We start from the raw sequence: 14,631 nt of genomic DNA, 5'->3' as shown, positions 1-14,631 counted from the left end.
CTTTAGAATAGAATCAGTAATGGGACATTAAATTGATGATGTGAGTCTGGTTCAGAATACATGAAAAAAGGAATGGTCATGAGAAGGTACTGAATCTAAAGGACATTGGACAGGATGGCCTACACCCTAGGTGTAGATGCACTGAAACTGATATCCCTGTATTCTCTTGATCTTACAATAGTTTCTGGGAATTGGACAACTGCAAATGGAGCCCCATGATTGAAGAGACAAAACAGAGGCTATAGGCCAGGCCTTGACAACCACAGAGAAATTGCTGATGTTATTAGCGAACCCAAGAAATATGACTAGGCTGGGCCAGTACAGATTTATAAGAGAAATTTACTGTTGCTTTCATTACTAGCAGTGGGGGGCGACCCAGGTTTGAAAATGCTGTTGTCTGTACAGAGTTTGTACGTTCTTCCCTTGCCTGTGTGGTTTCCATTGGATGCTCTGACTTCCCCCCACCCTTCAAAGACATAGAGTTTGGGGGGCACAAACTTGTGGGCCGGAAGGGTCTGTTTCTGTGCTGAATGTCAAAATTTAATTTTAAAAAAGAAGTGCATTAGTATTTTCAATAAGCATCTGACAAAGTGTCACTCAAAAACTCATAGGTTGAGGGATAATCAATTAGCATGGACAATGAGGTGGTGAACAGAAAAAAATAATGAGCAGGCCATATTTGGAACTAAAAACAGAAAATGCTGGAAAAAAAAACTCACCAGGTGCGGCACCATCAATAGACAGAAACAGTGGTTTTGTTTCAGATCATAGAATCTTCATCAGAAAATGCTTCACATTTCTATAAAAGAGGCCAATAGCTCTGTGGAACAAAAGGAATGGAGACGGTGGAGGAAAGTTCAAGTAACCGATGACTTCTCTAGTTTTTCTACGTGCTTTCATTTTTGGTGAAATTAGCAATGATCCTCCTTTGGGGCGGTATTTCCATCTTGATGAAGTGTATTGGTGATTGCAGCTTTGACTCTTCAGTTGGAAATAGTCATGTGACAATGCAGAGCAAGCACAAATTTTCCAGTCAAAACCTTTCCTCACATTTGGCTGGTATGAGGCTCACTCAACAAACTGGCTTGGATCAATACAAGTTTATAGTGTTATGAGCCCAAAGGACCCCAAAACCCAGCAGCAATAGATATTCACCACGACAAGTAGTTACTTAAAAAAGTTATTTTTAATTATCGTTAAACATGAAAACAGAAGCAAACTTTAACTTATCACTATTAACCCCCTTCTAATTCTAAGCGCACGTGTATGTAAATTTAAGAAAAGTTCTTTGGTTCACAGTTCAATTTCACTTTGCATTCTTACAAGTTCACTGGTTGCAGGCAATTCTCATACCGTGCACAGAATTTAACATGTATAAAGTTCACCAGGCTTTGGTGCTCAAAAGGTCAATGTTTACTGCTCAAGGTTCTTGTAGGTTTGCAGAGATGTGTTGTTCCAGGATTTGCACAACTGAGGTCCCATCATTAGTCACCTCAATGTCTTGCTGATGGAACTTGCCCCATCAGGGTTCTCCACATGATAACCTCTTTCTTTCAGGCCATCACAGAGTTCCTTTCTGTTCCATTTATTCCAAGAGAAACATCAGACAGATAGCACTTCCAGCCACCCGCCACTCTGGAGCTTCTGTTTCAGTTCCAACAAGCTTCTCCTGGCTTGTTTCAGCTGTGTTTCTCCCTCTCTCTCTGAGATTCCAACTCTCACTTGCAAAACCCCCTCCTTCTCCAACAATAGGAGTCAGTCTTCTAGTCCATCTGTTGTTTTAGGTAAACAAACCTCTCAATTACCTCTGAGTGAGCACTTCGCAGAGAGGTCAAAGGCCTTGCAAAAAGGTCGAACACAGCCAACCTGACTCCAGTTGTTCTTCTAAGACAATAATTTCAATTAGCACCTACTTGTGAAATGTGCATAGCATTCTGTAAAGTCACAGAATATGAATTCTTCAGTATTTCAAATAAGATCTGTTTTAAGTGTGTGTATGTATGTAACCTACTCCAATTTTACCAATTTATCTCCCAAAAACATTTCCAAATATTCCATCACAAAGAAGTTATAATAATCACTACAGCATTTACACCCAGCCAAAATGTGTCTCAACTTAGTGATATTTAAAGGTTTTAATTTTATTCTCTCTAGTTTGTAATACAAGATTACAAGCCTGTGGTTCTGCAAATAATCGAGATCTATAAATACTTGTAGCTACCCAAGTATGATGAACATCTAATTATTGTACATTAATTTAAGCTGTAACCAACGTAAAGCCTCTCAAAGCGTTTAAATGACGAGAGTAGATTGTTTCAATTATCATATTGAAACCTGTAAGTCAGTCACTTGTAAACTCATTCAAATGCTACATCTCTCCTCAAATGCAACACATTATTTCTTGGTATCCGATTAAACATTAAAAAAGTGAAGCATCTTACCAATTAAATTAATCTGAGTTCTGGAAGTGCCAATTCCAGATTGCTCTAGTTCTTCCAAGTATCCATTTCTTGTGTCTCAACATTCACAATAAATGGGGTGGTAGGGGAGTGGAATAAGACATAAAATAGGGGCCTGGGGATGAAATGCCAAAAATAAAATGTTAGATTAAGTAACTGTGGGAGTATGAGACAGATCTAATTCTGCCTTTTTTTTTACATTAACATATAGAGTGCTAGTAGTAAAAATAATTTGACTACTTTCAGGAACTGAAATCTTAATTGCTCATTGCCTCCTTGATTGTTTTAATTCCCATTTGAAATCAATCAGCATTCAGAGTTCAATGCTACAATCTATCGAAATGAGTATCAGAGCTCCCCAATATATGTACATCAAAAAGGTGAGGTCTCATTACTCTCACTGTTTCCTCCTGCTTAACAATCCACATCTAAACACATTCCACACTCTTTGTTTCTTGTGGATGTTCCAGTTCTTTTAGTATATTGTTAATGGTGACCAGCTTACAGCCATAAGTTGAGGAACTATCTTCCCAAAGTATGTCTTTCTCTTTTTGAGATGCTGATTAAAACTTAATATTGCCTTAATATTTCCTTTCTTTTGTCAGTGTTATTTTATTTGTCAGTTTGATATTTAATTTTTTTTTCAGTTAGAGTGTTAATTGGGAAAGTCAACCTTGATTTAATTAAAAAAAAAATTTAGACGTACATTTCGGACCACGAGCCCGTGCCGCCCAATTACACCCAATTGACCTACAACTCTGGTACGTTTTGTTCAGTGGGAGGAAACCGGGGCACCTAGGGGAAACCCCCAGTCCCGATCGCTGGCGCTGTTACAGCGTTGTTGTGCCGCCCCAAATCCAATTATCTCTGAGAAGTCGTGGTGAGCTGCATTCTTGATCCTCTGCAGTTCTCTCATGGGAATTGTTGACGAGCTAAAGATAGAATCCTAGTATAGTTCCAAGGTGTGTGACTTGGTGGGATCCTGCAGTTTGAACCTGCACCTGATGCTTAGTAACATTAGCCTCAACTATGAGAAGTGGTCCAAGTAGCCAAGGCAAGTACAAGTATGCAGAGGCTGGTGTCTTGTACAATACATACAAGTGCTGGAAAAACTCAGGTCACAAAGCATCTAAATGAAGTAAGAGACAGCCAATACTTTAGGCCTGAACCTTTCGTCACACATTGCCTTTTACTTTCTATTGATGTTACATGACTTACTGAGTTTCTCCAGCACTATTTTGTATTGTATCAGGCAAGTAACTACTGTGAACTTTGTAATGATTCCCAATTTGATCATTCTGTGTTTGTGGAGGGAATTAATCTTCAGGATGTCAGTCAAGCAACTTCTTAGAACTGAATTATGCTGAGTTTCTTGGGCATTTGTATACTCTTCCAGGCATATGGAGAGTCTTCCATCATGCTCCTGACTTGAGCCTTGTCGATTGTGGAAAAGCTGTGCAGTCTCAACAGACGAGTCACATGCTGCAAGTTACCAACCCTCTTAATGTGGACACAGAAATACCACTTGACAATGCACTTGTGAAAAAGGATTTTATTCCAAATTCTTGATGAGTGAAAGCTGTTGTTGATGTACAGTAAATATATAGTTGACGTAAAGGTCTTTACCACATAGGTTATTGTTTGCAAGACTAGTGTATTCTTTTGGAAGACAGGCAACATTACATCTTTTTTACTATTGGATAAATCTGAAACTTGTAAACAACAGTGCAGAGATTTAAATTGAGGGTGGCTGAATTGTTCCCTCTCTGGAACTGTTAGCATTCCATAGGATTACAGATAGCACTGAATATTAATAAAAATGTTAAGGTGTGTGATGTGTTGCCCAATTGCCAGTCAAATAATTTAAGACCCCAGGCTAATGATTCCACATCAAACTCCCACTATACGTTCTAGACATGAGAAAGACCTTGATAATGCAGCCATGCCAGAGAGATTTATGATGAATGGCTCCTTCTCACTAGTAAAACAACAAATGAAATTCAGTTTATCTTGTATAAAACCCTGTAATGAAACTCCTGATTGATGTGATTTGCTACATTTTGATTCAGTGTCATCCTCAAACTTCAAAATATACTTGTCAAATTAAAATCTGTTTGTTAATCCATGTGATTTGATTTAGAAGTGCAATGATAACAATTAATGGAAAGTATAAAGCGGCTGTTGTGGCCTGTAATTATTTAACACTTGACTTCATCTTGCAGTGTTAATCAAAACACCTCCAGTTTACATTTCCCCATTCAACAGCAGATCCTCTCTTACATGGTAATGAAACACTTTTGTAATTAATTCACATTTTACAATCATCTTCCATTTTGTCAGCAGACAACAATTGAGAGGTTTAAAATACTCCATTAAAGTAAATGTTTACATGATTCTGTTTTATAGACCAAAATTTATACAGGTCTTCGAAGCCTTCAAGCAGTTGCTTTGACCCGGACACCATTGAACGTTGTGTTGTGGAAGCAAGTGAGGAGTATTCAATCACAATTCCAACTTGTGACCGAGAGATATTTGCTCCAACACTAAAAGATGGATTTCCAGTTTTCAGCAGGTATGCGTGAATAGAAAAAGCTCTGAATGGCATCCAAGTGTTAACTGGTACACCCAGGGCACAGTGTTAGGCCCACATTTGTTTTTACTCTATATCAGTGACATTTACAAAAAAATCACAAGCACCACTAGACTATTCACGGACGACTGTTTGGTATACCATCCAATTAAATCAGCTGATGACGCGGTTGCTCTCCAAAAGAACATCTTGATAGCATGGTAAAATCATCACAAAAATGGGGCATGCAGTTTAATCCTTCCAAATGCGAAACCATGTGTGTCACCAGGAAGAGAAAACCAGGCAAAGCATCATGCAAAATCTTGTGTCGCCATTAATGAAACAAAACAGACCAAACACCTTGGCATCGAAATCCAGAATAACCTGCAACTTCCATCATTGTTCAACTTCTGTCAAGGAGAAGTTGTATTTCACCCTCGTCAGACCACATTTGGAATACACAGTACTGCATGGGACCCATACACAAAAACACTACGACTATCGAATGAGTCAGAGACAGGCAACCCAATTTGTTACAAGTACATATATAAGCAAGTGTTACAAAGCTCTTGGATTCAGTAAAGTGGAGATCTCTCCAAGACAGACGTGAAGCACACTGCCTGACCTGTTTTTACAAAAGCCTCAACTGCCAGGTTGATATCGATGACCAATTCCCACCAAACCCAAGCCTGTTATGAGCAGACGAGGACATGCAACCCAATTTGTAGTGCCATCTTCCAAGACCGATGTGTACAACAATTCATTCTTTCCTGCACAATTAAAGCGTGGAATAAGCTTCCCCCTACCATACGCACACAAACCAGATCCAATTAAAGATAGCTCTTCTCCTTAAGCACTCCCTCCGCACCTCTAGTTTACATTCCAGACGGAATATCTTGAAGGATCAAGAACCAAGAAATAGCGGAAAGGCTTTGGGGGTGCAAGGAAGTCACCCGCTGTAGAATACCTAGCCTCTAACCTGCTCTTGAAGTCACAGAATACATGTGGCTGATCTGCATGAACTTTGGTTCAATGTTGATGATGTCCAACCTACCGACAAAAACAACACTGAGTGTTTGGCTCTTGTTCAAGAAGGTAACTGCCTGACATTATCATGGAACGGTTGTTTTCCATTTGTTGGAACGGAAATGCTGTCCAAATCTGCCTGCAGCAGTCATATCTGGTTAAGTTGCTGCAAATTTAACTCTGTGAAATTCTCAGCATTTTACATTTTATCATGGACAGCTGATGAAGCAGCTGAAAAATTTTGACTACAGGTCACCATAATTTGGAACTCTTGAAGCAATGTCTTGGTGCTGGAGTAATCAAGTAAACAACCACCATTTCCATTAATGAAGACAGGAAACAATGACCTCTCTGCTTAAATTTCAAATCACGGTAACTAGAAACACATTATTAGATTCAATGAAAAATTCAGGATATTAAATGTATTGAAGATACTACTTTTATCATGTACTCTGTTTATGAAAAAAAAACTTGTCAGTCATTCCAGGATCTGGACCTTTGCCCAATTATTAGACGGCCCGTTATTCAATAATCATGAAATTTTCACACTTCCAACACGTGAGACAAATCCACAAACCATGCCATACACTGAATGTCTAAGGGAAGTCGTAAGATTTAAAAAAACAATCTCTCCCTAATGAAGATGGTTATTTACAAAATCAGTGGAGCAAGATTTATAAATTGACAACTTTAGAGTAAAGTACCAATGAAATCCTATTTGAATCAACCCAAACAAAATTGCCCTTCTATGCATAATTACTTGAAATTGAACATTATTGCCATTGTCCAATCTATTACTGGAAAGAGTCCTTGGGTCACCGCTCACAATTAGTTCAGATCTTATGGTTATAATTATACACACATTACTTAGTCCACTAAAAAACAAAAGGAGCATGCCCGATAACAGTAATAAATAAAATGAGAGTTCACAAATTATCCATACTTTATTGTTATAAAGTTTTTCTCCTATTGTACAGTAATATTCTGCATGTTCCTGTGACAGAAAGTTAAATAAAATATGCAATAAGCTAGTTACATTTCTTTCTAGTTTTGTTATATAACAGATTTTTAAAACAGATGGAAGCTGCTGCTTTGTAAGTTGTTGGGGTGTTCAGGATACCAAATGGAATCAAAAAGCTCAAGATCAAACAGAACTGACAAGGTGGGTTCAAATATCCTCAAAAATGGGTCGATCATGATTAATAATCAACTCAACCGCATTACTTGACTTTTGTGATCTATGTTCTAATTGAAATAGTAATTGCAAACTTAGCCTTGTGATTTTAGAGAAAAACTTGTTTGATTCCTACAATAACCCTATGATAAATCCACACAACCTATTTTATAGAACTGATGATTGAAAGCAGATTTTAGAAAAGGACATGGGTATTTTTTTAAAAAAGTGGACGTCTCTTTTTTTTCCCCAAAGACTTGAATCGTGGTGCTTTTACCTGTCGGGGTTTGCAACTCCATAACGTCATCATGTGCCACGAGACTATTCACGGACAACTGATGATACACTGCCAATTTCCCAGACATACTACGGCCTTTAATATTCAATTTTTATCAATACATTTAACACAATTATTTAGACAAATATTATTTGTAATCAACTTTGAAAACTGTAAAAGACAAATTTATTTTACTGGATGAAAATTCAAAAGGCTGAATCACCCCGTATCTCCAATCTCATCCACATACAATTAATTTTTCATACTCATTGATAAATTGACATTTCAAACTTGAATTTAACATAAATTCAATTTACTTTGTTTAGAATTTTGAAAGGAAGACAGCATTTGAAGTTGATATTATTGTCAACAATCCGAAATTCAAAGGGAAATGTCGAAATCAAAGGGAAATTTTGAAATCTGAAACCCACCAGATGCTTACCAAAAAAGTGGCGTCAATTAAAATCGATTAAATTAATGAATAATTTAGGGTGATTTCATTGTATAAAGAGTTTCTATACATAGTTATCAGTATAACAAACTCTTAAGTGATGAAAGCTTGTCAAGCATCCAAACACTGATATTATTTTACCTTGAAATTGTAGGAAAAGCATCCCTGGCAGAAAGTTCTTGGTCCTTGGTGAATCACGATGTGAAACCTAGCTACTAAAGATAAGCCAGTCAGTAAAGCATATTCAACCTGAAAAAATTAAGCAGGGATGATAATTATATAGCTGTCTAGATTGGTCTGGGAATAGAATTTACAATGAGAGGTGACTATACTTCCAATGTTCTTCATGGGAGAAGCTACATAGTCAATTTTGTTATGATGAACGTGGTGGTGATCTGTCAGTTCTCTGTGTCTGTATGCATTAGCTTAACGACTCACCAAACTCTCCCAAGCACCATTTGATCTGCAGAGTGACTTTTACATTGAACACTTTGTGTGTCGGCAAAAGCAAAATAAAACAAACTTCAAGAAATTTTACATTTACAGTACATAAAAACTTCAAAAAAAAAATACATGGGTTTTGGAGAAATGTACATGCTTAATTTCTGCCAGAAACAGAAATTTATGATGCCTACCTATACAAGGGGTTGCTTAACCTACCAACATATTTACACAAAGCACTATGTTAGAACAGTACCACAAAACCAAATGAATTCATCCTTGAAAAATATTATTGCAGTACTCTGCATGTATATAATTGTTTTGGATGGATCTACAAAAGCAGCATCACCTGTACAGAGTTCAGTGCAATTCTTTCCACTCGTTTTCTTTTAAATTATAACCTATAACTCATACGAAGGCTGTTGTATTTTACAACAGCAGCGGGCATAGTCATTTTATCGCAAAGATTTTAGACACCTCTCCAAATTCCATTGCTACACCAAAGCTAGTTTAATTTGAACACGTTTGATATTTGAGAAGTTGCAATAAGGCTTCTCCGTGCTTTTGTTTCATTACATCAGGGCCCAAAACTGCATTCTCACTTCAGAACTCCAGCTTTTCAGTGCTCTGCTGAGCTGGCCGATTCGGACCCCTCAGCTTTATTTTCCCCCCAATTTTTTTTTGCCATGCCGCATTGAAGTTGGACCTCCAGACCACAGGTACTATTTGTAACACGAACATTAGTAATCAACCACATGCAGCCACTGATCAGAATTTATGGGACCCCCTGCTTCAACATCCTTTATTCGTGCCCTTGCATCAAGCAACATTTTCTTCCACCATCATATCAATGAGTACATTACAAGGCTTTGATAGAATTAGGTTGTTATGGATAGGTTTTTTTTTTTGCGTTATTATGGGAGCTAGCAATGGGATAAGGAGGCTAAATTACTGAATATAATATTGGAGCATTCTTGCATTGATAATTAAGTCATTTAACCTTGCTTTTTTTTTGGATGAGTTTTGGGACATCCACGTAATCCGTTCTAATACTTGTTTCTATAAAGAAAATGGAAATCCCTGATATTGCAAGCACAGAAAATGCCACATTCTTGGGCCTGAGTCTGAACTCTTTGGCTGTTGGGAAAAAAAACCCAGTCTGAAATGCACAACTGCGGCCTTTTCGCACCAGACTGTTAATTGACTTATCCGAGTGAAATGAAGACAGATGTCATTAATTTCATTCCCTGCAGATTGCTTCAAGTGCCATGACTGGGGGGATGCTGGAGTTCCTGACTTGAGAAGATGGGATGCAGGAAAGGATGGAGATGAAGAGCAGAAGCACCGGCTCCTGCAGGTCGAGGGGCAAACAAAGCTGGATAGAGCGCATGTGGGACAGGGTGGAGGGCCAGGGGACCCGCGTGCAGAGCTGATGCAGGTATAATATGTATTGGGTGGCTAGTCAGAAAAGTGGCAGGATGGGTAGGGTAAATCGACGGTGTGATATGGGACAGAGAAATTGGGGTCAGGTGAGGCTGGGGTAGATGATGGATTTGAGCAAGAGTCTGCGGGTGTGCATGTGGATGAATACCCATGGCAGCAGCTGCAGCTGCCTGATGCTGTAATATAGCATGATGAACAGTGGTGATCGACGTTGCTGTAGCCGCTGCTGATGGTTGCTGAATATGAAATTGCTGGAGGGCTGGTGCAGGAGCAATGGCCGTTGAAGCAGGGAACGTCTTCACTTGTTTCGCTAGAAGTTGCTGTTGGATGTGGTGCTGTGCTGCCTGTTGCAATTTGCTATATTTCTCCATTTCTTCGGGAGTGAACGTTATCGGCTGTCGGTCAAGTGGAGCCACTGAGGAATCCGCACCCTCTTGGGAATCCTCTTCTATTTCTTGTACCTCGGCTTCTGGAATATAATTAGAGAACGGCTCTGGATCTGATGCAAGATGCATAATAGCTTCATCGTTATCTGGTGGTCCTAATTCTGAAGGTTTCGGGATGACTTCAATTGGCGGGCTTGCATCAGAAATACAGGCATCGGAGACGGCTTGGGTGTCAAGCGCAAAACCTTTATGAACAAGCTGAGGTTCACAAGAAGCAGTTTGGATGTTCTCATTCACACCTGATGCTTCTTTGCTGTCAGATTTGTCATCTCTACTTTGAATCTCTTCCTGCATGGTCCATTTTGATAGTTGACCGACTTCTTCCTTTGTCACATCTTTGGGCTCTGCAAGGTTCACCTCCTCTTCTTTGTCACCTTTTTCTGAGCCAAGATCTTCCAGCTTCTTTGGTGCAGACTTTTTGACTGTCGGTAATTTTCCAATTAAAGGAAGCAATGCCTTGTTGCCCAAAGCCGGGGGAAGCTTAGGCCCAAAATAGCCCTGTGGGGGATCTTTCAACTTAATTCCTACTTTATTAGATGTTGATGCTGTTTCATTAATTGTTTCAGGTTTCTTCTCAAATTTTCTAGACTGAATCTTTTCCAATAATTGTTTCGCTGTTAAAGAGTTCCTTTCTTCTGGTGTTCGTTCGCTTTCCAAGTGCACTTTTCCTGTATTGGTGGAGGTGCCACTAAAATTTCTGTGAAAAGAACCACCTGACTTTGATCCATCTCCCTTGTTTTCATCCTTTTTTGAATAGTCATCTTTCTTCCCTGAACTTCTGCTTCTGCTGTAACACGGAGATTTAGATCGATATACCCTATCTCTTGAAAAAGATCGACTGGAGTTTCTTCGACTGGACCGTCTGTCGCCAGAGCTATCGTGGCTATGTGACCCTTTGTCCCTTGACACCGATCTCCGTGAGGTGCGGTGCCGCGCGCTGCCCCTGCGGTTGCGGCTGTAGCTCCGACTCCGCTTCCAGCTACGCTGTGTCGTGCTTTGACTGCGCCGTTTGCTTCTGCTCCTGCTATGACTGCTACTTCGAGTTCGACTGCGTGTTCTACTGATGGTCCGAGTACTCTCTCTGCTGCTACTTCTGGATCTACTTCTACTTCGTCTATAGTCATCATCTGAAGAAGAATACTTGTGCTTTTTCCCATGATGCCTTGACCTTCCATAGTCATAGTCCGAATCATGCGATCGTTTGGAGTGGTCTGACCTATCACTGTAGTCACTGTAGCTGTCAGAATAGCTTCTTCTACGGCTATATCTACTGCAGTCTGATGATACATCAGATCCAGAAGAATATGACCTATGGGATGACCGCTGGGATGATGAATGATGCCTCCTTGATCTTCTCGAGTAGCTTCTGTCACTTCTTGAATCATAATCATCGGTGTAATGGGAGGATGACTTTTGTCTTGATCGTTTTCTGAGAGATTCATCATAGCTATCGGATTCTTCATCTTGACTGCTGTCCCTGCTCCTATGCCTGCTTCGGCTATCTTTATGACCAGATGTTCGTTTCCTTAACTCACTACAAGATCCTGTCTTCTGCTTTTTACTCATGGGTTGCTCAGAGACCTCTTCCTTCCGACTACCATCTTCAACAACAGCAGGGCTATTCTTACATTCTTGTGATCTGTGTCTTTTCTTCTGTGTGTGGCTGCTTTCCTCCGTAGACTTAATTGCAGACATTGGAACAGAAAGTTCTACACTAGCATCTTTGCTTTTCTCATCTATGTTTTTGTTTTTGCGTTTACGCTTCTTCCTTTTCTTTGACGTCTCCTCACGTTGCTCACCATCCTTCTGCTTTTCCTCTGTGGTTTTTTCCTTCAAATGTTTTCCTGTTTTTTTGTGTTTCTTTTTCTTTTTATGCTTATGTGATTTCATGCTCTTGTCTTTCTTACTGGTGCTTCTGTCACTTTCTCCAGCTTGGGCTTCACACTTGTTTATGCTCAGGGCAGGCTGTTCCAGAGACTTCACATCAGCTTCACTTCCTACTGTCTTTAATGTAGTCGTTGTTGCAGCTTTACTGGCGAACGTGTTAGTCTTTATCTGTGAATCCTGATCAGTACTCGGTTCATTTTGTTCGTGTGAACTCTCATGGTAGCTCTCTTTGCTTTTGCGTTTGGTATCCTTATTCCTCGTCAGTTTAAACTCAAAGTAGAGTGGATTGCAACTATAAGAAATGTATGGCTCGCTCTTTGTAATCATTAACAACTCTGAGGGCCACTGAAGAGTAGTACTTTCGTCTTTACTCAAGACTGGGAAGAATGGCCCAGTCGGGTGTTTGGGCCCGTTGAGGATTTCTTCACTTGGCAAACTACTTTGTTGACCTTCTTCACAAGCACTAGGTTTTGATGCTGTGGTGTTACAGCTCTGCTCGCTCACAGTTTCGGGACACTTAGCTTCTTTGGAGTTCTGAGCTGTGGCACCATCTCCAGCGTCACTGTTGTGTTGTAAAACTGGGATCTCCTTTTCTGCATGTTCTCCTTTGCTTTCCTGTAACTTCAAGGTGTTTTGTAAATCAAGGCTATTTTTTGCCATCTCTACGTTTTTCTTATTACCACACTTATGGGACTCTTCTGATGCTTTCATGAACAACAGAAATGGAAAGTTGGGTTTGACTTTACAATGTACGGGAGGAATATAATAATAATACTCTGGTTCTGTCTGGCACATATCATCCTCTTTCCTCATCATCTTTTTCAATTTTGATAGTGTGCTATTTATGGAGTCATTATCACTTTCTGATTGACTAGCCCCTTCAACCTTATCAGAGATTCCTGTAGTTTCCGCTTCCATCGACTTTGGTGACCCTTGACCCGAGGACATTTTTTCATCAGGGTTTGTGGTTTCAGATTCACTGGGCTCTTCCGCCACATCACTAAACACTGAAGCTGAAACGTCAAGCTTGACTGGGGCCTTTTTTGCAAATGAAAATGACACTCCTAGCTTCTGTAAGGGTGTGGCAGAATTGCTTTTAAGTAGGTTGACATTAAAAGGTTGAAGTGGCTGGTTGTTTTGACTGAACCCTGCACCACTTCCAGTAATACAATGGCTTGTGTTGTCAGTTTCTCCTCTGCTAAAGTCCTGTGTGGTGTCAGATAGGGTCCTGTTAACAGATGGCGAAGTGGAACCACTCGTCTTCCCTCCAGGATGGGGACCACTCGTCTTCCCTCCAGGATGGGGACCACTCGTCTTCCCTCCAGGATGGGGACCACTCGTCTTCCCTCCAGGATGGGGACCACTTGAGCTGACAACTTTTCTGTCGTTACCATCTTCATCAACAGCCACAGTAGTAGTTTTAAACATTGGACCGCTTCCAGGGGCACTGCACCAAACAAAAAAGCAAGTCAACTCATTCTGCAGCTGAAGAATTGGTACTTTAGTTTCAACAAGAAAACAGGCAAATCATTTTTGACCGTTAAAAATCACAGGCATCGAGTGCTAAAGCTACAAAGAAGCCAATTAGCGAGAGGTAAAAAGGAAACATTGCAAAACTGAAAACAGAAAATGATGGGAATACACAATAGGTCCATCAGCATGGAGAGCAGAGGCTAAAGTTTCACGCATAGCTTCACCATTGGGACTGTTCTGAGAAAGATGTCCCCGCCTGAAACCACCCTTTCAGCTATTGATGGACCTGTTATGCACTCCATTTTCTGCTCACATTATGAGGAGCGGCAGTTCACTTGAGGCATATTTGTGAGGATTTGCCACCTAAAGAAAAGCAGGGAAGGCAATACTTGACAATTAAGATCAATAATAAAAGAAATCCAAGCGTAATGCAAAAAGTTCAAACAGTTTAAAAAGAAGCTACAACACCAGACGAAGATCTGTCATAATGGATCAAAACATCTTGGCAGAAGCACAAGACTTGAAGAGCACTGAAGAGAGCATCCTGTATGTTTCAAAACAAAGGAAAAAAAAAACACTCAAAAGACACTTCCTTGACAGAGCATTGTATTTCTCAATTTGAATCTGAAATATGGAGGAAAGTCCCACTAAACTTAAGGCAACATGGATTTAAGAAATGGTATTTTTCTGAACTAAAGATAGCACTTAAATCTTCTGTTTTCATTTTCAACACATTTATCAACTAAGAATTATTGATCAATTGTTGCATCCTTCGCCATGCAAGTATTTACATCACTGATGTAAAAAATGCTGGCTGATGCTGTACATTCAGATCATGGTCATTTGTATTCTTTCCCTTGTTTCTTTCTACAAGCTCAAATGCATCAAATACCAAAGATTGGTATTTTCCCCATCATTTTGGAAAACAAATGAAATTTCTCAGAGGCCAGTGCAAGAGCAGATCACTGGAGCCCTCAGATACGGA

General features: G+C 39.8%; 1 protein-coding gene across 12 annotated transcripts in view; it reads right to left on the bottom strand.

Moving 5' to 3' along the window:
• Nucleotides 1–1,211: 1,211 nt before the first annotated feature.
• gpatch8 (G patch domain containing 8) overlaps nucleotides 1,212–14,631 on the bottom strand; it is an 80,565-nt gene continuing 67,145 nt past the window's right edge. For 10 of the 12 annotated variants that reach the window (XM_069904831.1, XM_069904833.1, XM_069904832.1 and 7 more), the window contains one exon: nucleotides 6,980–13,620. In XM_069904831.1, the coding sequence (XP_069760932.1) occupies nucleotides 9,657–13,620 (3,964 nt within the window). In that variant the 3' untranslated portion in view covers nucleotides 6,980–9,656. Of the gene's footprint in view, nucleotides 2,575–6,979; nucleotides 13,621–14,631 lie in introns of those variants that run through there. The other 2 variants (XR_011347027.1, XR_011347026.1) reach the window with 2 other exon arrangements.

Source organism: Narcine bancroftii, chromosome 12 (assembly GCF_036971445.1).
Source record: "Narcine bancroftii isolate sNarBan1 chromosome 12, sNarBan1.hap1, whole genome shotgun sequence".
Taxonomy (NCBI): domain Eukaryota; kingdom Metazoa; phylum Chordata; class Chondrichthyes; order Torpediniformes; family Narcinidae; genus Narcine; species Narcine bancroftii.
This window is presented reverse-complemented; position numbering and strand designations above follow the sequence as displayed.